At 39.5% G+C, this 25,980-nt stretch overlaps 1 protein-coding gene across 1 annotated transcript in view; it reads right to left on the bottom strand.

The window, feature by feature from the left end:
- Positions 1-4,504: 4,504 nt before the first annotated feature.
- ANO1 (anoctamin 1) overlaps positions 4,505-25,980 on the bottom strand; it is an 82,181-nt gene continuing 60,705 nt past the window's right edge. The window contains exons 14-27 of the mRNA XM_086749352.1: positions 25,567-25,649; positions 23,742-23,753; positions 22,832-22,903; positions 19,645-19,719; positions 18,080-18,281; positions 17,211-17,322; positions 16,678-16,735; positions 16,485-16,585; positions 15,873-16,018; positions 14,185-14,337; positions 12,291-12,343; positions 10,466-10,650; positions 8,213-8,318; positions 4,505-7,180 (exon numbers count right to left, since the gene is read on the bottom strand). Of these exons, the coding sequence (XP_086605478.1) occupies positions 6,920-7,180; positions 8,213-8,318; positions 10,466-10,650; positions 12,291-12,343; positions 14,185-14,337; positions 15,873-16,018; positions 16,485-16,585; positions 16,678-16,735; positions 17,211-17,322; positions 18,080-18,281; positions 19,645-19,719; positions 22,832-22,903; positions 23,742-23,753; positions 25,567-25,649 (1,619 nt within the window). The 3' untranslated portion in view covers positions 4,505-6,919. The remainder of the gene's footprint in view (positions 7,181-8,212; positions 8,319-10,465; positions 10,651-12,290; positions 12,344-14,184; positions 14,338-15,872; positions 16,019-16,484; positions 16,586-16,677; positions 16,736-17,210; positions 17,323-18,079; positions 18,282-19,644; positions 19,720-22,831; positions 22,904-23,741; positions 23,754-25,566; positions 25,650-25,980) is intronic.

The following is a 25,980-nucleotide window of genomic DNA, read 5'->3' as shown; positions in this document are numbered from 1 at the left end:
ATAAATAGGAAAGCAAATCTGGTTTTGTCATGCCCCTCCCTTGATTCTTAGCGGAGGAAAGTATTATTTTCTGCTCTCTCAAAAAAATACTTTCATACGAGCTAGTCCACAGCGTTGTAGTCAGAACCAGATACAAATTCGTTTAAAGCCACAATTTGGAATTCATTTTCATACAGAAACATAATGGAAACTTGTTGCTTTTGTTCCCAGAGATGAAAAGTCTATGAAGGCGTGTGACTTACAGAGGGAAGAATGGATTAACGCAGTACAATATATAGCATTTATGTATTTTCCTTACAGTCCGTATACTTTAGAAAAAGTGAGGAAGTTACGCACACCACAGCTTTGTCTGCCTACCCTAAAAGACTTCACGTACCACATTTTGTTTTTCCTTGAGAAGCTCTTGTTCAGAGATACAACTGAAATTAAATGACTTGCAACATAAGACCAGACCCAAGCTCACGCTCTCTCTCACACATATAAACATATGGCTTTGCTGTTATTCACCAATTTTGGAGTGAGGCTTTTTAAAGCAAAGTAGCCTGTATTACATCTTTGTCAAGTACCTGTACCTGGAAGTGATTAACTGTCATTTCTTATCCACAGGAAGACCCAGAGATGAATACCAGCTTAGCTCTGCTTTGGTCAGAGCTAAAAGACAAGCATCGTAAAGATGGGGAGAAATTTGGTTTCAGAAGTAAAGTTCAAAGAGACACAAGTGAAGAGGTTTAGTAGAACTTCAGAACTGACTCTCAGTTTTACTTCCTCCGCTCTTTGAAGCCAGGAAGAAGCTGTAGCTGAAATTCACATTAATTTACTCTCAAGACTTTCACTCTTCCTTCCCTGCTCCAACTCCCTCTCACTCCCAACTGTGCCTGAGCAGAGTAGAATACCTAAATAACTCCAGAAGCGCACCGTCTCTTGTGGACCTGAGAGGTCTTGCAGTAAACCCGGAGCCTGCTAAGATTTATTACTGTGCCACTTGATGGTTAATTACTTTTAATTACCTACCTTCTTTACCTCCAGATGTATTTTGAAGATTAATACGTTAAGAAATGTGAGCTGCTCATCTAATTACATGCTGCTGCCAGGACAGATGGGAATTCCGTGCTTGTGAGCACCGTGCCGCGATGATGCAACGCTGCCGTCTGGGTTCAAAGCAGGCAGCACAGCCTCTTACCTCAACATCGCCTTTGGGGTGTGAGAGAGACTTACCTGCTACAGAACCAGAGGGCTTGTACCAACTGGGGCCCGACTTCAATGCTGGAAGCTGCATGAGAGTTTATAAATTGTTCTGATCAACGTTAAAAATAAGTGTGTTCCTAGAGGAAATGTTTATTTTTGATTGCTGATGATCATGGTATTATTTGCAATTCTGTACATCAGTGGAGAAGGCACAGTCCCCAAGGACTTATTGATGCGAGAGAAGTCTTCCCTTCCTTACTCTGTTTTCACCCATTTCCTTCCAAAGCACCAAAGCTTTCCAGCTTTTCCACAAGATCATCAGTACTGCACCACTTGGCAGGCTGAGATTGCACATTGCTACGAAAACATTGGCAAAGGCTACCTGATAATCTACCTACAGGATGGCCTCGCCTTAGGAAGCAATTATCTTTCCAGAAAAACAACTTCTGTAGCTCATCTGCCAGCTAACTTGGATCTGAGGACATCAGTTGAAAGCCATTTCTTCCTCCCTTCCCGATTTGCACCTTTTCCCTAGACTGCATCTTTTATATTTCAACTAGAGAAGATGGCCACTCTTTTTTCATTTATAAGTAAAAATAGGGAAGAATCTTTCCTTCTGCTCCATGGTGGCTTAACTATCTGCATTTAACTCTTTCTCTGAAAAATGGACCTTGTTACACTTAAGTTTGTACAAGCACTCTTCTGTGTTTTGATTCTTTTTCTCATGAGCATCGGGACAGATACATTTCCCATTTTGGCATGAATTTTCTCAGGCAGGTGGCACTAAGCAAGATGAAAGCTATGACCTCTGTGATCTCAAAACCTTAAAACTTGTGTAACTAAATTCACACGACTGTGTCATGCTTTTGATTTTCTGAGCCCTTTACCTCGTAAAAACTACCACAACAGTGTGCACAACTCATCTGCATCAATGTATTTTGGCTTTAGCCGACATTCTGGGTTATAAAAGTACCATACAGTAAGTGTCATGAATTTTATTGTAAGTGAACCAATAATTCAATAAGCAATGCTTGGTCTCACCAAAGTGTGCTGCAGTTAAAGGGCATGAAAGGAAATATTTTCTTTGGCTTCAGATGGCCTTGAATCAGGCAGCATGCATGGTATTAAAAATTAAGAAAGAGCTTAAAATTAAAAAGAAGCCACATTAACAGTTAGTTTCTTCTTCAGAAAGGCCTGTTGGGCTAAAAAAAGGAGGAGGTTAAAAAAAGAACTTTGGTTTTTCTCTGCTGTGCTAAAAATGGCATATTGTTTTTGCTCATGGAATAAATAGTACTCAAACTTGCAAAGAATTGAACCAGAGTTTGAATGGAATCCATATAAATTTTAAGACATGTTTTCTTCAGTAGCAAAAGGAAAAAGAGTTGTTTACTCTGAAAACTTCACAGGTAAATAAAAATGCATTCAAGTGATCTATGAAACTTCAGGAGAGTTCAGACTCCTGAGGTAACAAGATAAAAAGCAAATTGTTTCATTATTGCTTATTGGAAATCACAACAGCCAAAACCATCATTAACAGCTCAGGACCAGAGAGCACGAAGGGTTTAAAAATAGAAATGTGTCTGTTCCTTGACTTGAGACTTATTCACCCTTAAGCTATTTAAGACTGCAAAATATTTGTAAGACAGTCTCTAAGAAACACAAAGACATGGAAATCCAGAAGTTTCAGACTCGTATTGTCAACACAATAGGGTGGGCATGGTTTCCTCCTGAGATGCACCAGCTGAAGTTGTGTCTTTGCATTTGCTCTTGGACTAAGTAAACCAGTGGGATGATTTTCTTGTTTAATACATTGATACATTGGGGTTTAGCTTTTTTTTTTCCCTTGATCAAAGCAGGGCTGGGAAATGGGGTTTTGTACTTACACTTTCGTGGCAGAAGCATGCCAAGAACAGGTTGAATACACGTCATGGAGATACTGTCAAATCAAGACAGAATTCAGCTGTATTTGTACGAATACAGATATTGCTATCTTTCATCAAACCTGGCCCAGATGTTAGCAGTGAGTCACATCAAGGTTTTTTCAGTTATTTCTTGGTCATTTCTACGTCGTTGTTTCTCTGTATTAACTTTAGGTTTTGGTTGGTTGGGTTTTTTGTTTGTTTGTTTTTTCCTCTTTCAGTGAATCCCTATTAGTGTAATCCTGCCTCAGATTTGCTATTGGTAAAAATAAAACTTCTTTCTACTTGCATCACAAATACAAAAAAAAAACCCCTCTTTCATGGGAAGTACCACAAGCACAGTGCAAATCTCATTCTGGAAGGCATTATCTTCTATCTAATGAGCTCGTATCTACTATTTTGTCTCTATGAACTGACAAAATCAAACCGGTTACCAACTAGGCAGTGATTCACCTGCTTCTGTTTTTTATATAAATTATCCTGGAACAGAATTCCCACCTTCTAACTACATTTCATTAGTTAGAGCATTCATATTTTCTGATTAGAAAGGGAGAATTGGTATGAGGCTTCGTGCTCTGCCTTCTCACAGAACAGGTAAATGAGAGAAGGAGAAAAAATTGGAATCAGCAAGTCAGGTTCTGAGCCCAGCTTTGCTTGTACAGGTCCCCCAAGGCAATAAAAATGTGATACATGCAGTGTAGCCATTCTGCATCCTCAGCTGCTTCCCTTCAGAGCTGCATTCTGCAAGACACAGCTGAAGGAGTCCCTGAGTTTCATTCCTTTAGTTTTACCATTCCATTATTTTCTTAATAGTGGATACATTTTTCAGTTTAAACGAACAAGCCAAATAGCATTCTTCCTCATTACGAGCCCATTTCAGATGTCTTAGAGGAAGCTCTTGCCCCTTATATTCTCCTAAATGCCTAAGACGAAAGTCAGAAGAAGATTAAAACTCCCGGGCTGAGGTCCATCACTTCATATTCAGTGTCTACGGTGCAGCCATCTACGTCTGTGCTGGAAGCCAACCCTCCCGTTGGGCTCACGGAGAGAGATGCATCTTTTGTGGGATTCATTTAATCTCAGAGTGGGTATCTAAAGCAGCTTGAACACTACATTTACCTTCTGCATTCTTAGGAAGATGTCTACAAATGATGTAGTCAACACCAGCAAGCAAATCTCAGTTCTGGCCTCTGCTGTCCGAGTACACGAGGAGCACTGGACCGGGCGTCGCAGATCCAGTTTTAGGCCAGCTGTCACAGGAATTACTGTGTTTCTCAAATCTATCAGTACTCACAGTTGCACGAGGAGGACTGGGAACAGAACCTGTCCCACAGGAGAAACTCTTGCATATTGAAGTTTATTTCAAATAAGTGTTCAAAGGAAAAAAAAAAAAACTGAACTAAAACAGATTTAGTATATATTTGCTTTTCTTAAAAAAAATGATTCCATGAAAGAGTTTTATAGTTATCTAAGTAGTAATACAGTTTTTTTATATACAAAATTCCATTTTCAAACAATTTACTGTACAAAAGAAAGTATAAGCAACTGTTACTATTCCATGATTTCAGCAAATAATGAAAAATTCTGGTAAGTATGTGTTCAGGATATAGTTCTACCATTTACAGGAATGTCAGTATTAAGTTGGGAATACTTTCGGATCAGTATTTACAGATGAAATTCCCTTCGAGGAAGTTCCCTAAGATTTCTCTTCAGAATAGGTAGTTCGCGTTTGGCTTTCTTCTGGATCTTTTGGGCTAGCAAGGAATGAGAGGAAGAACACTTTTTCAGCAATTCAGACAGAATTCTGCTTGATTTATTCACACGCACAGTCCTATTGCAGTCAGCGGGCCTGATCCGGTAAAGACTTACTACCAGGTGTAAAGTTTACTGTGTGAATAAATCAGGCAGGATTTGGCCCTACAGTAGTAAGCTATCAGAAGTTACAAATTTTAAAAATAATGACATTCCTGCAAGTCAAAATACAACAGAAACAAGAGTTAACAAAATATAAGCCCTTTATTAATAAAAATCTTTGGTTGGATCAGTATTTTAAATAAGCTTCAAGAATATTTGGTTAATACCATTTTCTCTCTTCCACATAATTTCTTTTCTGGTACCTTCTTTGGACAGACTACAGAAAAATATCAAGTTTGTCACATACTTTTAAACAAATAAATATATCAAAAGCTAAATATGGCATCTTTTAAAGTTCTAGCATTAATCTTTAAATTAGTTTGGCAAAGAAAAAAAGATAAGGAAAAAAGAAATAACTAACTTCTCTCGAAAACAATCTTTTGACGTTTGGTTTTGTAACAAACCATACAGTAGTTAGACTTTAAAGAAATCTTTCATTTTTATTTTCTTTTTCAGTTTTATATTTGTAATGCAAGTGCCATGGACAAGACAAAGCAATAAAAGAAACGAGGTTAATTGCACCGATATTATTTGGAAGTGCAGTTTATCGTTTGACAAAGCAAAACTAAAATGTACTACGCTTAAAAAGAGTCGTACTGGTGGGATTTAGCTAGGCATCATAAGTAAGGATTTTAGGCTTATACTTTAAGGAAGCTCCTTGTACAAAAGATAGAGTATTTTAAGACAAAAGAAAAGTCCTGTAACTAACTGAAGGTCTGGTCCTGTAGCCCCAGTGCAGGCAAAACTTCCATTGAAGACAGTAAGTGGGACACGGTTTGGATTTGCTCCTCTGGGAAATGCCATTCAACGGCAGAAAGTCTGCGGGGGCAACTGGCTGTGAAAAATGGGTGCAGACTCCTTTCTCCTGCAGAGCGTAGAGGGCTACAGAGAAAAACCTGGCTGAGAAAGGGATGGGCTAAAACAACGGGGAAAAAGGGGATTTCCTCAGCAAAAATAGTGTCCGAGTAGTAGGCAGGGCAGTGTGAGTCACTGTAGCTCTACGTGTGCTCGTTAATTCAGGGCATTTAATGAAATGCTCTGTGATCGTCTACCTGCTGGGAGGATCTCCAAAATTGTGCTGCCGCTGCCTGGCCATGAGTGAGGAGCTGCTGGAGGACTGCTCAAACAGAGCCGGGGGCACTGAGGTAGCTTCATCCACATCAGTCCCTCATTGGTAAAAAAAAAGAACTTTTCTAGATTCACTTTTCTGATGTTTCTGAAGAGAGCAGTGCCCCGGTGAAGGTCTCGGGTACACAGCAGGTTGCCACAAGTGCCCCACACGCTGGCGTGACTCTAAAGCTCAAGCGGGAGCTCTGCTTGGTTTAGACCTGCAGGTTCAAACAGAGACGTCTGCCAGCAGAGTGAAACCCTACCTTGGAGAGCAAGTCAGTCTGGTAGGCTTTAGGTGATCTCTCTCCTGCCAAAAGGAAAACCAGGGCACATGTAAAGCTGATTTTGCATATACTTTATGGAGTCACCCCATGGACCTTCAAGCTGGGGATTCAAAAAATATTTTAAATTAGTAGTATTATTATTACTTAAAATTTACCTGTATTTAGTTAGTTAATTAATAGGCTAAGGTCAAATTCTCAGAGAATATCTCTATCAAGATGTACTGAGTACCTGCATTTATTAATGCACACCAACGTCAATAGTGTTATCTATCGATGAAATATAAAAATTCCCTGCATTACTGCTTGTGCAAAAGAAAAAACAACAACATTATCAGAAATAAAATGTGGTCCTCCATATTTGTAAGAAGAGCATTTCTCACAAAGATGGGAGCAAAATGGCAGCACATCCTTCAACATGCACCAGGCTGTCCATTAATCGAGTCCTGCCCTTTACGCGATGGCTTGTGTATCAGTGGAATGCCCCAACATACTCAACTCCCTCCTCTTCTATACATCAAGAGGGTACGAATGGCAGGAGGACAAGCTCCCACTGTGGCTCCTGGAGAGTCTGGGGCTGTGATTGTTACAGTTTTCACCTTTTTTCTTGTCCTTGTCTTTCCAGGTGTCTAGCATTTGCAGCTTCCCTTGCTCTTCTCTCATGAAGACCTCCACCATGAGAACTTTCTCTTTATGAATCTGCTGACTAATGTCCTTGGGAATGTCTGGGATAATCCAGTCAACAAAGTCACTCATAAACATGACCAAGTTCTGAAAACGAAATCGTGAGAAAATGTCAGCAAGGTCAAATGGAAGAATGAGTCTAGGGGAAGGGGCCATTTTTGGTGTACTGAGGAAGGAAGGATGAAGAAAAGACAATATTTGAGTTGGGCTCAACGGCATGTCGCAAGCCTGATACTGAGCCAAATTCATCTCAACTTCTCGTTCATGCTAGAAGCAGAGAAAAATGGCAGGCATTGATCTCTATGATTTATATACAAATACTGTCACAGCCACTTAGAAATCCAAAGGAAATACTGTCGTTATGAGTTTTAGATCAGAAAGGCAGAAGCAAATAGCAAGAGGTAAAATGATGAAAGTTTGCAATTTACATTTCAATGAAATGGTTTCAATTTAAAAACCTTGATTCAATGAAAGATAGGTTTTTCATAGAAAGATACATACTTATACATATTTTTGCCAAAAAAAAAAAAAAAAGGAATAAAAGTTTTGAAACAAGTTGTTTAGATAAGGTAGACTTAATACACTTGTGTCACAATAACCAGCATCACTGTTGTGATCAAATAATGTCATTTAGTGAAAAATTACAAGATTTTGTCTTCTTGTTCAGGTGTGAGAGAAACTCTAACTGGGAAAATTTTTGAAATTTCATTTCTTGGCTAGGTCTAGAAATTATTTTGGATAAAATTAATGCAGGTGAATTTGTTGTCAACAAATTCAGTGGATTTGTTGATGTCCTACTGGAGAAATTGGTGGGATGTAATTAGTGTCAGCCTTGTGCTTTGCTGCTCACTAAGGTCACTAAGTTGCTTCTGCATCAAACCAGTTCAGGGAATCCCTGGGGATGGATTTTTCTACTGGGGATCTATCTGGGCCTGAGTGAGTGGGAGGAAGGGAGTGGATGAGGATGGGCAAATTTCTTTGCTTTTCCATGAAACAACTGAGAAAGAAGATATTTTCTTTGGCCTAATAACTTATTTCCAAAGGTTGCTTGCCTTATGTAGCTGAAAAAATACAATAACTTTTTATTTCTGATATAAAAAGTGCCTGCGTATAACCTACCTGGAAAACAATCACAAACGCTAATCTTGCTGCTAGGACAGCCCAGAAATCCTTTGAAATGTCATACTTGTTTTCGGACCAGGGAGGTTCTCGGTAATCTTTGTACCTGCGAAACAAGACTCGGTAAATCAGTGGTGTCATTCAGAAATTTAGCAGCATGAGGAATTTATACCAAACAGTCGAACCGTAAATCGAACCATCTAAAAGCAAGTTCACTATTGCAGCGTGATGCTGTGTTACCCTCTCAGAAACAAGACACAGCTGAAAGTCTCCCACATCCTTCAAGTTTTAATCAAAATTAAAGGTCTCCAATCTTAACACCCTCTGATTAGAACAAATAATATCAATTCTGCATAAAGACGGAGCAAAATACACAGCTCCAATAATTTCTTGTCTTTTAAGATTGGCAAAAAAAAAAAAACCCACCATCTATTTTTCAGACTAATTTTAAAGACAAAAATACTGAAGTCAGATCCTTAGAGTGTTGTATGCTACGTGGTGTTCTTGTTCATGATTAGCGAAGGATTGCAGCAAAATTTTGCCATACAGAGAGAAGGTGAGAATTTTGCCTTAGCTATGGCTTACGGAAAATCTATGAGCTCATCAACAATAACTTGTCAGAAATGAGACCAAGAAAAATACATTAAATTTAAAACCACAGCATCCTGTCAGCATTCCGAAAGAATTAGAGTTCGATATTTTAAAATTATTTTAAAATCCCCAGAATATGGAAGAAATGATGGGATGGGAAGAAGAAAGAGGCTGGGACTAGAAAGCAAATAAAAATGGCAGTTTTATGTTGGACCACGACACTTAACACTTCTGTTCTGTAAGTTCTGTGGTAAAAACGTGGTTGGCAACCTCCTGTGCCCAGAGATCACCAGAAGGAAACCAGAAGAAAGTAAAAGCAAGGAAAGCTAATACATATGCAATTTTGGTTGTTTTTTTTCTTTCATCTTGGAGTGATTTTTCTGTTTAGCAGTCATTTCAGCAGGTTAATAATAGAATCACAGAATGGTTTGGGTTGGAAGGGACCTTTAAAGGCCATCCAGTCCAACCCCCCTGCAAGGAGCAGGGACATCCCCAACCAGATCAGGTTGCTCAGAGCCTCATCCAACCTGGTCTTGGACGTTTCCAGTTTCCAGCTAACTTGCACTATCCAAATTTATAAAGAATATAAATTAAAAATTAATATTATTATAAAGGTGTTCTTTTTTTTTTCCTGGTCAGTTTGTGTAAATTTTTAGTATATGTGTACCAAAGTAATATTTATTCTTTTTCTCCCCTGGAATGTCTCTTCCCTCCTTGTTCTCCTTTTCTTCCTCTTACCCCCATTGTCCTCCTCTCAGTTTTGCTGCTCTCAGTGCTTTCACTGTTATATTTGGCTTTGGTCCCCAATTCTAAGCATGAAAACATTTGTTTTGAAGATGATGCATATCTAAGGAAGCCTAGGCAAAGCATGCATTTTGGCATTGACCTAAACTGCTTCATAAGCTGAAATATGCAATAATAATTTTCCTTTAAAAATGGAAAGAATATGTAGAAATTGTTAGAGGCATGCAGTTTTCCTGTATGATGACACTAAGTAGGTCTTAAGTTCCAGTGCAGATGAAGATGCTATTACTCCCATCAGAAATTGCTATAGAAGCTGGTCAAAAACTCACTGGCACAGGTTGCCCAGAGAGGTGGTGGATGCCCCATCCCTGGAAACATTCAAGGCCAGGTTGGACGGGGCTCTGAGCAACCTGATCTGGTTGGAGATGTCCCTGCTCCTGGTAAGGGGGTTGGACTGGATTACCTTTGAAGGTCCCTTCCAACCCAAACCATTCTATGATTCTATAAAAAAGAGAGGTGTACTGTGAAGTCATGGTCATATCAATAGCACATGATACAACAACATGACATCAGAGTAACATCATTTTGTTCCCTTAAAGCACCATTGTGCTGTTCATCATTATTTATCTCCTTTCCTGAAAATGAAATAATAAAAATCTTTGCATGTGCAAACACTGAATTTAACAATGCTGATCTCCTTATTTCCCAAAATAAGTAGTGCTTCATATTCAGATTTTGTGGCTGTTTAATATATAAGCCAAGACTTTCAGGGCAATGGATCCATCTGATACAAAAGGCTGCCAAGGTGTTTGGAAAGGTATTGAAAATACAAGAGACCTGCACCAGGAAAGTAAAAACTTGTCCCATTCTTAGTCAGCTGTGAAAATATTTAAAATTAGTTATCATTCAAGAGTGTACCTGCATATCTGAACCTCGTAGCCAAGATCCATGGGGTCGTTTGGAGCTGTTCCTGCTTGAAAATCGCTGACATTAAAAGAGGATAGTGTATGGTTCACGAAGCCATGCATGGTGCCATTCTCACTGTACATATACAGGTACACGAGGCGTGGAATGAAGTCGGATGTGAATGAGATCACAAATGCCTAAGCCATAAGAGTAAAGAGTGAGCGCAATATTCAGGCAGTGGTGAAGTTCATAATACCCTCAAGTCTGTCTCGCCCAAACAACTCAACGCAACTCAGCGACTGCTTCAGAAAACAAGGGGGAGGCTGCACAGGGCCCTAAAAATGGAGTATTCCCTGCTGCAACAAGGTAGTGTTTACTGCTAACTCTTCCGAGTTGCAGGATATTGATGGAGTAGTTCCACGCGGACTGAGATCTCTACGTGGATAACAACTGCAGCTCCCCTGAGAACGAAGCTGCCGTACCCCCAGCGCCAGAGGAAAGCAAGCCACGGCGCTCTTTCCCCGTGTCCCAGTCACAGCTCATCCCTGATGCATCGCACGAGGTCCAATTGATGGGTTTCCAAGTACTTTTCTGTTCTGCAAACAACTGAGAGTGAATTGACTCTTCAAATTCTCATTGCATTGCAAAAGGCCCTTAATTGTATGTGGTTTTTAACTCCACCAAGATAAAAGGATGAGTAGATCGAGCCAAGTTTTATTTTTATGGTCATAAAAAATGTGTTTTATTTGGTTATTTTAAAAGGTTTTCTAAAAACGTCGTGCACAAAATGCAAGACAGCCAATTCAGCTGAGTTCTCCATAACTTTAGCCTTGCTCGTTTGTCATTATTATGAAACATTCTCGCTGGCGTAAATCTCATGTACATGTGGAACAAACACAGTACAAAATGTTTTACTTATTTTGTGATAAAGCGGGGTAGTACACAGATCAAAGAAGGAAAACCAACACTGGATTATGATGAAGAGAGACTACATTGAAGAAAGAGAAGAAAAAAAAATATATTTCCAAAGGAAAAGAGGAGAAATGGTAAAGACAAATTAAGGCAGCGTACCAGATAACCAAAAGAATGGTTTGGCCATAGCACAACAGACACCTGTGGGCAAAGCGAAGGAATTTCCAGTCTGGATAATGGACATGTAAGCCCTACACAGCTGCTATTTTGATGCACTGCAAACATGTTTTCAGCTTGTCCTTCAGCTTTTTTTTTTTTTAATCTTTTCCCAGGTGGGGTGCAGTGAGGATATCTAGCCATATAGAATATTAGATAAGTACATAAATGCATATATTAACGTGTGTTAATATTTTCTAAGGGCTGGGATGTCCACTGTGGAAGTAAATAAAAATATTTTCGTGGATTTTCAGAGTTATCTGAGTGAGAGCAATGCAGTGTGAGGCCAGATTTTCAAGAGGGGGACACTGCGGTCTGATGAGCTGAACTAATTCGCAGCCAGTTGATGACCTGACCCTATGTAGGTTTTAGCAGTGAAGTTAAAAAAAAAAATACATCATCTTAGTGATGTATTTGCTCAAAAGAGCAAAAGTAAGCAGTGATCTTAATTTTTTTGAAGGGCAAAACTGTTTTATAAAAAAAAAATTCTGGGGAAAAAGCTACAATGGTGACTTACTATTTTATATTATTGCTGCTACTCTCTCAACTTTAAAATAAACACTGCATCCAATTCTCTAATATTTCAGAAAATTTCTAAATTCTATACTTTCACTCGATTTGAAGGGATTTATGCTGAAATAAAACTAATGGAGCAGAATGGAAAAGCCAGCTTATTGAATTAAAATTTTATTCATGCCAAATTACTTACATTTATTATGACAGCAAGCTTTCCAATACCTCTGAGGATATTATACCAGATTCCTAAGGAAGGAGACAAACATGTAAATGCTGTTCCAGTCGTTAAAATTAGATAAATTACATTTTTAGTTCACACTGTTAGGAGTACTTATGACCGTGCCGAACTAGAGTTATATTTCAAATAAAAAAGAAAAAATCGTAAGAGATTATTTTAATGACCGTTAGGCAAAGGGAGCCCAGCTCTGTCTTCCAAAGCTATATTTAAGCACCTTTTTTTTTTTTTTGAGGATTTCAGCTAAAAGCTTCTTTAAGGAAAAGGAGAACAAATGTGAGACAGAAGAATGTCGGCATAGGTAGAAAAGAAAAACATAATGAAATTTCATTCAAACTTCTCAAATGTTTGAGGAGAAAAAAGAAACCTACAGATACAGAGCTGGAACCTCCTCATACGTGGTGCAGAACATGCTGGTCTACCAATTTTAAGGATCTGAATCTGTTTCTACACCTTCTCATCACTATTTATCCTACCTCAGTGTTGAGAAAGCAAAGCTCCAGAGGAGCCACTCGATGGGATTTTTCCATTTTCATCTGGAAACCATAAAGATATGGGTTTCCTCAGCGTGGGCTTTGTGCATTCAAAATGTACACCTACCAACTTCGTACTGACTCAGGTTCAGTCCCTCTAGATTTACTCTGAGGATGATGCACGAATTCCCACAAGGGGCCCTGCCCCTTCTGCATCTCCAGAGGCCATTCCTCATGGAAAGCCTTCTCTGGCGTCTACATGAAGTGCTGGTTCAGTCTGTTTGATGGCAGTTGTTACCCTCTGCCTTTAGCAGGTGGGACATTCTCCCTTTCCCAGTTCTGCTGATGCCTGCCTTAAAAATTTGTCTGGTTTGTCTGTGGCCATCTCACAGTCTTTGACTTTGGGATGTCTCTGAAAGAAGTGGGGTTCTTTCACCCACAAGAGTGGGACTGAATTGCAGTTAACATCCTCTCAAAACCAGAGCCAAAATAACGCCCAAAACTAAAAACACAACCAAGAAACCAACATCTCCACCAGCAGCCTTAGCCTGCAGCATCAAACGAGCCAGCCACAAAACACCGCAAAAGCAGTGTCGTAAAGGCAATAGCATGACAAAACACAACGTGTTCTTCAACTCTAGGATGATCTTAGGCCACAAGGATGAGCTCAAGGAAAAACTCTGCTTGCAAAATACCAGAACGAACACTGACTTTGGTTACAGATCGTAAACTTCTCCGCTTTTGCTGACTGGTTCTGTAATATGAATAATTATTTTAATGACCTTTTCAGTCCTAAGTAACGAACATTTGGGAGAAGTAGCTTCCTCATTATATACACCCACAGCCATTAGCCCCTTGCAGTAAGCGGAGGACTGATTTGTTTTCACTGTACAACCGCAAAGCCCAGTTCCAGCTAGATTCACAACGTCTTTCAAGCTTCACCCTTCCAACATTCATGCTGAGTAGGGTTGAATGTGGGTACATTTACCCACAGACTTTTGAGTCTTCTCTCATTCCCAAGTGCGTTTCTCCAGGCCGGTCCAGAGTTATTAAATGCAGAAATTTTTGCTTCTGCAAGAAAACTGCATTGGCAGGAGGGACTGTTGATGTGCAGAACCATGCGAGATATTTCACTGTTGTATCGATCATTTTGATTTGAAAAGTGCTATTGTTTACTTAATAAAATATTAATCTGAATTTAAAGCTCTGGTCTTGCTATTTTAAAAGTAAAACCTTGATAAGTTATGACAGTTCACAGTTAAGCCACAGTCTAATGTTTTGAATTTTCCTATAAATATCTTCCTGTTAATGAAACTAACTCAGCATAATAATATCCTGCCATCAATCCAGGAACAAACAAACAGCTTATATGCACTTACCTATATCCTTTGCTCTGACTGCTACCGGTCTCCTCAGCTCAGTAACAAATTTTTTGGCATCTAGACGGATTTCAATGATATTGTTCAACAAAGCAAACAAAGGCGCCAGCGGGAAGGATGCGACGAACAGAGTTACAAACCCAAACTGAATAACTGAAAAGAAAAAGAAACCGTTTCAGTGGCTGTGGTTGGTATTTATCAAATGCATGCATCATCAAGTCAGTGCCATCCCCCCAAATTCTAAAAATTCAAAATCAAATTTTCTGTGTCAGGTACGGTTTATCTGACCGCCACTCTGTGCGGGTACTGATGAGCCATTTGCCCCTCTTGCAAAAGGCAAGGTAAAGTAACGAGAAGGATGGGGAAGCTCCTAAAACACTTGCTGTGGGCAAGGCTGGCACAGGAGTGGTCTGAAGGACTGGGATGACGGCAGTGACCATGTTAGCTCTACATAAACTTGCCATCTCCACCGAGCAGGTTTTAGCCCTCGCTAACCCCACTGGAAGCTTTCTCCTCTGGAGTATAGACACTTGCCATCTTCAAAAAGGACACAACTGATTCTCCACCTGTACTGGGAATAACTACAATCCCAGGTTGTAGGAAGCAATTTGCTTTTGTTTGATGAGGACATCATGTCGATGTAATACTGATGAGGCTCTGAGCAACCTGATCTGGTTGGAGATGTCCCTGCTCCTTGCAGGGGGCTTGGACTAGATGGCCTTTGAAGGTCCCTTCCAACACTAACCATTCTATGATTCTAATACTTATCCTGGTACTGTTAGTGCCCTGTCTTTCTTTTCCTCTGTTACTTCCAGATGCTGATCTCACTAACTGCATATTTTCTTATTTTTAGGAGCCAACAGCATGACCTTGTAGTTTGTACAATTAGATTTCAATCTGTTTCAATGACACTGAACATCAAGGTCATGAGATATTCTAATCTGCCTTTGCATTTACTGGGCATGCCAATTTTGGGTGTTGGTATACTTCATTATCCTTTGCCACTATTTTTGCCTCATCATTCTTTAAAATGCTAAATAAAGTTGCTCTTTGAAGTCAGGTCCTTCAAGAATGTCTGATACTGTAGCAAACAGCATTATGTCAAACAGTTCTCAGCCTTTCCAAAACTGAAAGTGGGAAAAGAAATGTAGCTGTACAGCCAATAGCCAGTGCTTAAACTCTGTATCATTCACTCCACATAATATATTATTTGAAAGAAAAATTATGTGACCTGTCAAGTACAACCTGGTCAACATGCACATATGTGTCTCAGTCCAGATTTCAGAGAACAGAAACTATCTGGTGTGAGAATACGCAGTGGAAATTGTCAAACCTGAATTAAGTAGCTTCTTTCCAACGTGGGGTACAACTGATGATAAAATATCATGCCTCACAATCTCAAGTTCATGCCGTTTAATCACTTGCATTTGAATCTTGACAGTGACATGTCGCACAGGTTGAAAGAAAATATCTAAGATATAGTGCATGAACAGCAGAGAGCACAGTTCATCCCTGGAAGCAGCCAGTGGTTGACTGAACCATGCCACAGTCGGAGACTATACACTTTAATTATTAAGTTATGCCTCATACCCACTGTCCACCAAATCTACAGTTCGAAACCCTCAGCTCTCCATCCCAATTAGTCAGAATAATTACGGTTTAAAATGCCTTCTTTCCACCTCACTCACTCATTTCCATATATTCCGGGGTTAGTCCAGCGAAAGGCTCCAGGTTATAGTCCACTTCATAACGCTGCTTCTTCTTCAGGTGCTCTTCATGGTCTAAAGAACGTCGACGCTTTAATTTCATGTATCGTATAAATTTCTTCATTTTTCTGGAGGAAAGGAAGATGATGCAGTTAGCATGCCATTCTGGTCACAGTGCCCATTTTTCAGTTATTTTACATTAACAGACACAGTAAGCACTATACTTTATTTTCCTAAAAACTGTGCAAGAGCCACAGATTGCTAAAAGTATCAGGGATCAGCATATGCAAATACAGAAACACAGTTATAACCGAATCACACGTTCAGGATTACAGGTCTGGCTAACCAGTAGGAAAGCAAGAGATTGCCGAACATTTTTTTTTGTGTTCGGCATTGTTGGATGCAGTTGCAGCAAGGATGCAGGTATTTGCACTACAGCAGATGCAGGCTTACTGCAAAAATCTTGCAGGTAGCTCACCTGAACATCACCTACGTGATATTCATGTCAAGGGACAGTGGATACACAGCGTATTGTACGCATCATAAAAAACATATTTAAAAAAAAACCCAAACAAACCAAGAGTTGCTACTTACGGGATGCCAATCTCAAACAAATTGTTCTGAATCAGCTGCTTGCCCAACATGATAATACTGAGCTGGATACACAACTCCATTAGGCAACCACCTGGAGCACACTGGGGTGGACAGAGGAAACGTCAGTCAGAACATCCGGGGGCGGATGGTTCTCCCACCCAGTGTCACTGCAGATGGGGTAAAATGCCATTACCTCTTCCATTCGGAAAGAATGGAAAATGTAGACGTAGTCTCCTGGACGTCCAACAAATCTAGGGCACAATGGTTAGAATTATAAACTTAATATGTACTTTATACTTTTTATATTTGATTCCTAAAGTCATTTATGTCAAACACTGTGCCTTTGAGTGGGAGCACCTAATGTTTAGCCCTGAAAAAGTCAATGAGAATAAGTATCTTTGGTTTTATTTTAAAGAGTAAGTCCTGTTTACTGATTAAACAACTCAGTAAAACTGCAAGTCGTGTGTCCTACAATACAAGTCTGGCAGAAATTCTCTACGGTAATCCTTATTTCTGTAGCATTACCCCCCAAAAAATCCTTTAACAAATTGAAAACAACAGAATACCAGGTCTGTGCTTCATCCCATGAGGCTACAGAGTTTTTGGGTCAATACTGAGGAGTTTTTAAATTAGATTTACTCTATTATCCAACTATGGGCTTAGCTTAGCTACAGCTGCCTCACAAGCAACAAGCTGAAACCCTAAACAGCCTTTTGCATTACTCACCGGCCTTTGAAGAAAGCGACATAGAAAATGGGTGTGTAGGCATTGACAAATTTCAGCAGGAAAGCCTTAAAAATCAGCCGCTCTTCGAAATTCTTGTCAGTCTTTGGCACCTCTGGAACCAATGTGACATGGATAAGAAATGTTAAGGAATTATCCTACCTGCAAAATGCAAGATCTCACAAATGTGGACTTTGAAAAACATCAGCCATCTTCTAAACAAAGAGGTATATATACACACATATATATTTTTATATATATATATGTATATCTGTTAAAGCAATATGGCCTCACTGAGGTCAGCGGTCTATCTGCTGAGGATCCCACCGTTCAGATGTGTTCCAACAGTAATTCCAATTTCATTCCACATCCAGCTGATCTCTATAACAATCATTTGTAGACGGACAAGAACTTGTCTGAAAAGATTTCTGAACCTTTTGTCACTTTGACGCTTTTTGGAAATGATTCAAAAACATTTTTTCTACAGCGTTTTTTGGCACTCACAATTTTGTATTTCTTGACATGTCTTATGCCAAATAAAAAAAAATCGCAGAAAATGAAAATAGTAATTGCATAATATAGAAGACTGAAGTTCAAGATTAGGTATAGGAATTTCTGCTGCGTCCCACATCCCCATTGCCCATAACTGGATTAGTGTCAGTTAATTAGCATTAGTTAGTACGACCACTGCTGAAAGAAAAACTTAAAAAATAAAGCTGATTCCATCTGCGCTTTGATATTTTGATATTTAGCCACACATATGAATTTCCTGGGTTTGCTCACCACTTTGAAGTCAATCACAAAAGCCAGTCATTTTGGGTCCTCTCATTTACAATTGCTCTAGCAAAAACCGGTTGAGGATTTAAACCTACCGATCTGAGTTAGCCACCTTGCGATGCAGCCATATACTTCATCCAGGATGATGATGACCACCAAATTGATGATGACCGCAGTGGCAGTGACGGTGACCCTAACGCTTGACCGGCCCGAGGGAGTTGAACTGATTGCCAGCGCCGCTGCTGTCGAGATCCTGTAAATGATGACTCCGAACACGATGGCAAACGTCAGCCCGACCTGCAGGAAGGAACAGCACAGCCTCTTATGAAAGATTTAACTATAAATACTTTGCGTGGGACTTACAATGACCTTAAAAATGGGATCTCTGGGCCACATCCCAAGTCCACCCAATTCTGCATTAAAGCTCCCAATCACTTTGATGAACTGTGGGAAAAGATCCTCTTTTGCTAGGAATTAAATCATCACATGAAAAAAAAAAAATAATGATGCCACAATCATATGCAAAAGGCTTTTTTTTTTTAAAGGCACTTAAATGTAAACTACTTGCTTATATTAAAAATATTAGTAGGCTTCCTTTCAGCCCGAACAGCGATAGCATACGTGGTGTTTGCTTTATTATAAAAGAAAGGCAGAGTTGAAGCAGAGAGCAGTATTTCAGCTTAAGTCTGAGCACAAGCCTTCAAATACCCTACTCAGGCTTGTTATGCTGTCATTATCCTAAACTGGAATTAAATCTGATTAAATCAACACACTTCCTGGCAATGCCAAGGTGCACAAAATCTTACTCAATTTTTCGTTGCTGAATTAGAGAAATAATTTTTAAATGTAATTCTTCTAAGGTACTGATTCTTCAGCTGAGAGGATTAGATTTACTGCACTTCCATTCTCTGAAAACACAAATATATTAAAAAAAAAAAAAAAAAAAAAAAAAAAAAAAAAAGCCCAAACCAGAATCCCTATCCCAAAAAAACCCAAATAAACTGTCTTAGTCTAGTGTATTCACTTTGGAAAGGGCTGAAAGCTTTTTTATCCATCTGCCAATCTGTTCCACGTCTCGAATTATTATTACCCTCTTCAAAATTTGTTTCAAATGCTGATGCTTTATCAGCAAATGGGAAAAGGCTGCTGTCATCATTATTTCACCTTTTTCTTGAATTAAGTGCTCTGTTTGCAATTCTCTTGTTTTATGCTATAAACCTAAAGTTGACTGATTTATTAAAAATCTTTGCAGTCAAGATTGCAACTGGCCACATCATTTCTTTCAAAAAAGTTTGGTATAAAAATGAGGCCGTTCTCTGCTTCCTGACCACTTTCTGAGAAGACTCTCTGTACTTTTAAAGTTTTGTCCCATCAATGGTGGTGGTAATTTTCACTTCAGTGCCCTCATTTTTCCCCTACCCCTATATAGATATTCTTATTTCTTTACTGAAAAGAGATGGCAAAGTAGAAATTCAAGCTCTTCAAAATATTTTAACCTATAAAACAATAAAATGCTTGGTTTTTTTTCACTGAGGTAAAGCCATTGTGAACCACATCAATCTGACCCAAGTCTGTTGTGGTTTCACTAACGTTTCCATTCCTTCTATTCTATAAAAGGACTCGGTAACATAAATTTCAGGCTTTGCCAGGTGATGCTTACCATGAAGATAATGCCAACAAAATTGGTTAAATAGGCTGGAAAACGATCCTTCCATGTCAGCTTTTCTTTATCTGTCTAAAATTTGGGAAGAGAAAAGGGTACATTTAATAAAGATGGAACGTGTGATTTTACACGTGTGACAAAAACAGAGAAGGGGGGGGAAAAAAGGCTAGCCAATACACAACCAGTTAGCGGATGCAAAGACACAGTGTTTACAGTTAACAATTCCACACAGGCAAATTGTTTACTCCATCTCTAGGTTCAATTTGGTCCAGCGCCTGCACTGCGAGTATAAATAAACCAGATTTTTCTGTATACTTCTTGAAGGAAACATGCAAATAGGCTGTCATAAACCATGAAATAAGATCTGGCTTACTGCTAAATATTTTCTTTTGCTTTCCCTAGACAAATTCTCCTTCCCCTCTCCTTCCCCAGTTAATATTTGCAGCTTTGCGGTTGCACAACTGGTTCCACTGAAATATAGATCAAGTATCCTACTAACTCCAAGATGAATGCACGTTGGATAGGGAAGATCTTCTTTTGGTGTGTGATAAGCCTTGAAATTCCTTCAATGTGAGTGTTTTTTAACGACCTGACCATCCGCATGGTATCCAATGGGCCACGCCAATAGGAGTTAAGATGCGCATGTATAATAACTCGTTATGGGATACGCTAAATCCAATCAACCAGCCACTGCCTGAATTTGGGTATGAAAATTTTACTTAGAGCAGCGTTGCTCATCTAGAGTCCTTCATGAACTCTGATGCCGGGAATTGTTTCTAAACACCAGAAAATAAACAACGAAGGGAACATTACGGAAGATGACGCAAGCGTTATAACGAACATAAAAATATTACTCGGATTCTATTTTTATTACATGCACGTTGTCTCAGGGAAGTGCAAGCAACTCTTTCGATACACGGGCCACGCTCCACTGCAAAACGTAACATCAGTCCGGGACGGTAAATCTAAGATTAGCCATGCAGAGCCATTCCCAATGCACAGCAAGAGCGTCCCAAAGAGTGCTGAAGAAACAAGGGGAGGAAGGGGAAGAAACCCAGAACTGAATGTGAATATTAAACAAAGGTTCAACAGCCAAAAACAAATTGATTCATGTCTTCCATAATTACTCATAATTTGACTTTCTTCATAAGTTTGAATAAAAAGAACCAATTTCACCCCAGCCATGACTGTCTTAACTCTTTGTCTCCATTTGTTTGCTGTCTCTTCTGGAAAATAGCGATGCTTCTGATGGCATTCAAAGGAAACAAAAACAGGATCGGGCAATACAGCATTACAAAGCACTGCTAAATTCATCTATACAATCTCTACCGACCCAGCGGACATAGCAGTTTAGCCATGAGTGAATGCTCTATTAGTTTGCTTAAGGCTTTGTGTTTCAGCTTTAGGTTAATAAAACATAACAACAATAAAAAACAAACTCGTGCCCCAAATCCTGGGGTAGACCAAGTGATGCTGCAAAGGATTTTTAATTTAGGGTTGTGCGCTTCTTCTTCCTTTACGATGTATAAAGAATGTTCAAAAAGTTGGGGGTTTTTTTTGAAATATATCTTTTTAATTGGACTTCTCTTGAAAAAATACGAGCGATTTCTGGTTTATCTTTAGATTTTTTTTTTCTTTAAGAAGTTTTCCAAGTTGTCTTACAACTGTTGAATTTGAACTTTAGCACTCTAGATCCCAATGAAAGATAATTACCAAGTCTTTCAGAAAAATCTCCTTTTCTCACATTTCCCAAATTAGTAACATCCAGATTGAACACAGCCCAAAAAGTTACAAATAGTCTGGTTAAAAAGAAAAAAATCCTCTCTTAATTGCTCATCTTTCATAGTCTGATATTTGGAAACCACCATTCATTAATTGCCCAATTACCCTACAAGTCTTCCCCATTTAAGATCTGAATTCCTAACACACCCCAAAGTACAGCGAGCCGCAGGTTTTTAGCAGAATATAGCAAAGTCCGTCTTCCAACATTGTTTATCCAGGATATAAGAGAGCAGGAGCCCAAATTCTTTCTCTTCTGCAAGGGATTTTAATGCGGTGCTGCAAGTAAGGTATTGCACATGATGCTGAACCGCTTACACACCGCATCCTGTCGATTAACGGGAAGATACCACCGTCAGCTTGGTGGCATCTTTTAAGAGAGACCCAACGGTACTCAAGTACAAGCAGATGACAAAATCAGATACACTTAGTGTAATGCCACTCTGTGTGTGCTGTCTCTTAAAGCGTATTTAATGTTAACATGGTTATTGCAGTTGTATTTTCATGGGCTTTTCATAAAATCCCAATTTAGGGCATGGTTTCATGCTACTGTGCCACTGGCAATGGATACTAAAGAGGAATTTCTGCCGACAGATTTTGTTTATGCCGGAACATTTACTTCTCTTCTTAAAAACGCCATCATACAAACAGTTGAATTCTTGCAGTGAAGGGGGAATAACCTCTGGTAGGGTGGAAACCAGAGGAGAAAAGGAGCTTTTTCCAATCGGTCTGCTGCCGACAGACAGTGATAGGGAAGGAATTACAGCCTTCAGCAAAAGGGCAGAGAAGCTGCTCGTAGGGATGGCACCGTCCATCGGCGAGACACACGCGCCCCGGGGATGATGGGCGGCACTGTTTTTCACGGCGATGGAAAGAGCATGTTAAAAAAGCAGAAGTGAGCGCTGCCTTATCCGGTGGGATAAAATGGAAGTTACATTTTTAAAAGGCAGAAAGTTATCAAGCTGGACTTCAGCAAGGAAATTGGTGTTAGTACTCTTGCTTAATGCTCTAGGAATATTTTTATTTACAAATAAAGTCTAGCAAGACAGAAGACCTCTCCTGAGAGGCGTTAGGTACTTATACTAGCACAGAATAAGATGTTTGGCTACAGTTTTTCTCAAACTTGGTCCATGAGCCTAACAGGAGCGCCCCTTTAATTGGGCTCAATTAGCTTCCCTAGTTCCCGTATCTGATTATTAAAGAGATTTCTAGACTTACTCAGGTCTTGTGCACTGGCATGCACCAAGTATTCCATGTATGCTAGGACCGAAGACATCTGGAATTTAGACACAATGTGCAGTGACTCTACTTTTTACCTATTTCTTAGCCTTGGGGCAGCGCCTGCTATAATGACCTTCTTTTTCACAGTGTTTCAGAAGTGAACAAATGGATATTTTTACCATACCTCTTTGTGTTTGTGTTCTTTTCTCAGGGATTTTTCTAAAACTTTAGCTTCGTATTCTGCTCTTGGATGATCCTGTGAAATAAGTCATAGTTAATAAAAAGCAAAATTATTTATTTCCTGTATCAGCTACACATGAACTCTTTACAGGTTAATTTCCTGATAACTTCCAAGTTTTCTAACTGAATTCAAATTCACTCGGTATGTCATTTATGCCAATTGATAGTTGACTGTAATTTTAAAAAATGTTAAATCCCATGTCATTCGCAGGTCTACAGCAGCAACTGCAGAATGATCTGTGCTCATGATCAGCCAACCACATGCATTTTATGTAGATTAAATTTAATACATAAGAATATACAGCACAACCCGCAGACAGTGTGGTTCATGCCGTGTGACATTATGCTTGGATTGGAATTTTTTTTAAATAAAATTAGATTTTGCATGTCATTAACTGTCATTTCAGTGATCCTCAGCTCACGAGAAAAATAGTTATTTGCTGTCATTATCAAAATACTTGGCGTTGGGATCCCAGAAAATTGTCAGTTGGGGTCTTCCCCTAATCCTGTCTTGGTCAGCATCCACCCATCACCCATGTGCACTGAAGGAGAGGAATTAGGAAATGCTCAGAAGTAAAAGACAGCCAAAAGAATCAGAAAAATTCATGGATTCAATATTCACGATAATTATGCATTCACAAAAGATCCAGAATTCACAATTATGTGTTGGATGGGAAACAGAACGGAGCTGAAAAAAGTCTGAATAAGTGGAGAGGGGAAGGGTGTATAGGCAAAGCAATCAGTGGGAGATCTAAAGAAAATCTGATGCTCGAAAAAGAAGATGTGGAGATCAAAAGATGACATTCATCAGTAATAAAAAAGATAGGCGCAATTAAAAAAAATGTTTTCCAAACCTTGACTGCCTCCTTCAGGAAACCAGAAAAAAATACAAAAAAAAAAAAAAACAAGGAAAAAACAAAACAAAACAACAAAAAAATTTGATTACTGAACTGTCACAGATCATATTGGATTTATATTTTTAAAATTACACAAAACAAGCACAGGTACAGTGGATGGCTAGATACTACCAGAAAAAAAATCAGTCTACTCATGTCCTGCAACATTTATTAACGTTACTGTAAGTACTGCATGAACTAGATGTCCCTAAAATCACCAGAAGATGAGACGCTTTTTTTGGTATATCCCTTGAAACCCTGACTCTTCAACATGATCCTAGGTTAAGTTAGGACTTAGGAGGGACTTAAATTCTTTGCTAAACTCATGACTGTATTATCCAGCGTTGACTATACCAAACAAAGAATAAACCATACTGTATTGGCAGCTGCTGGGTGAGCGATGTAGGGCTCTGAACTCAGGCACGAAGGGGACAGACATCGGAAAGATACAGTTAATCCTTTCTGCTTTCATGTATGTTAACAACAAGTTCCCAAAAATAAAAGAAGAGTACAGTATCCAGGGAATAAATCCCTGTATTCCCCCCGAGTAAAGCATGTATGGTCTAGCAAAGCACACGCCATAGGGGCTGCTGGCATAGCATGCCTAAATATATTACGGAGGAGATAAACACGTTAAGAGGAGATAATTCAAGCAGAAGGATCTTGGGGGCGAGGGGAACAATAACAGTGCCAGGCTCATCAAGCTGCATCGTGTTAAACCCAGGGCCGGTGAGGTTTTTCATTTCACGTGAGCAATATTTGCTGTGTATCTATTTAGAACATCTAGTGATACAGCAAGGGCACTCGTACTGATTTGAATAATAATAACAGGAGAAAAAAAAAAAAAAAGCCAGCTGGCCAGCAAACAAAGTGGTGAACGGCTGTACAGACTGCAGGGCCAAGCTCAGATCCCGCCGCGGGGTTTTGGCAGCACGGCTTGTCACCTACGGTGGGAAAATGGAAGGGACCCACACATCTCCAGTGCCCCTGAACTGCAGAGCAGTCCGGGGCAAGGCTGCTCTAGGAAGGTGATTCCTTTTTTGGAAAGTGCCAAAATTAAAAATAAAAAGGTGGGATACAGCTTCTCAGCTGGCTGAGGATATTCTCTCCTTTCCTTCTAAAACTTCTTTGATTTTTAAGACCTTTTTTTTCCGTACAGATGCAGCCCTTTTTCCCTTCACGCTATTTAACATTTTTAGTGTAAACCTGGCTAAGGATTTTTTTTTTAATCAAATGAAAAAAAAAAAAAATACACCTCCACATTTGTGTCCCTCCCAATGGCCCAAGCCCACATATCTGGCAATATTTTCTTAGATATTTTCCAAGTCAGGGCTTGACTCTGCATCATTAAAAGTTAACAGGAGTTTCTCAGTGCTTTTTTTACAGCGCTGTAACTTTATCAGCTTCAATACATTTGTTTCTGATTTACAGCAGTGGGAGAGGAATTAAGTCCTTGGTTGTTAGCACCCTGACATCAGCCCAGGAGTAACGTCTGAGCTGTATATTCCACGCCTACCCTGCTAGGTGTGACCCGACTACAGACTTCCAAAAAAAAAAATTTGATTTTGAGGATATAGAATTACGTTTCTATGGCAACAAGACCTACTAGTCATACCCTCGCTATAAAAACCTCAAATGGTTCATGCATAGGATTTTCCTTTCTTCTAAATGACGGAACCACCCCAAAAGCAGTTCCCCTTGAGACAACGTCTACGGGCTTCGGGCAAGGAGCTATCGGTAACACCATGGTGGAAGCCAAAGAGTCAGAACTGAAGGGACAAACCTCCTCCTCTTCAAACCCAGTCAGGTCCCACCTGTAGTTGAGACGCATCTGTTTTCTCTTCCAGTGTTCCATAAAGGTGGCAGCTGAAACAACAGTTTAACAATTATTTTGTCATTTTACACCAAAAAAAAACCAAACCCAAACAAATGTGTCAGCCTGTGGGATGTGTCTTAGGAGACACACTGGCCGTGCTCTGCATCGCCTGCTGTACATCTGCAGGCTCTCCCCTCCAAAAGGTCTCAGCACATCCAATATCGTATCATGTCACTTTTTTATTCAACAGTAACGTCTCTCTGGGAAACACCAATTAACAGTGCTAGGAGCCAACCTTTTTATCTAGGCAAGCTAAAAGAAAGGGCATTTATTGCAGCCACATCTTCACATAGAAAGATGCCTGCAATTTTTAAAGGGGTG

This window comes from Chlamydotis macqueenii, chromosome 5 (assembly GCF_036417535.1).
Source record: "Chlamydotis macqueenii isolate bChlMac1 chromosome 5, bChlMac1.mat, whole genome shotgun sequence".
Classification (NCBI taxonomy): domain Eukaryota; kingdom Metazoa; phylum Chordata; class Aves; order Otidiformes; family Otididae; genus Chlamydotis; species Chlamydotis macqueenii.
The sequence above is the reverse complement of the archived record's forward strand: the minus strand, read 5'-3'. Positions and strand labels throughout refer to the sequence as shown.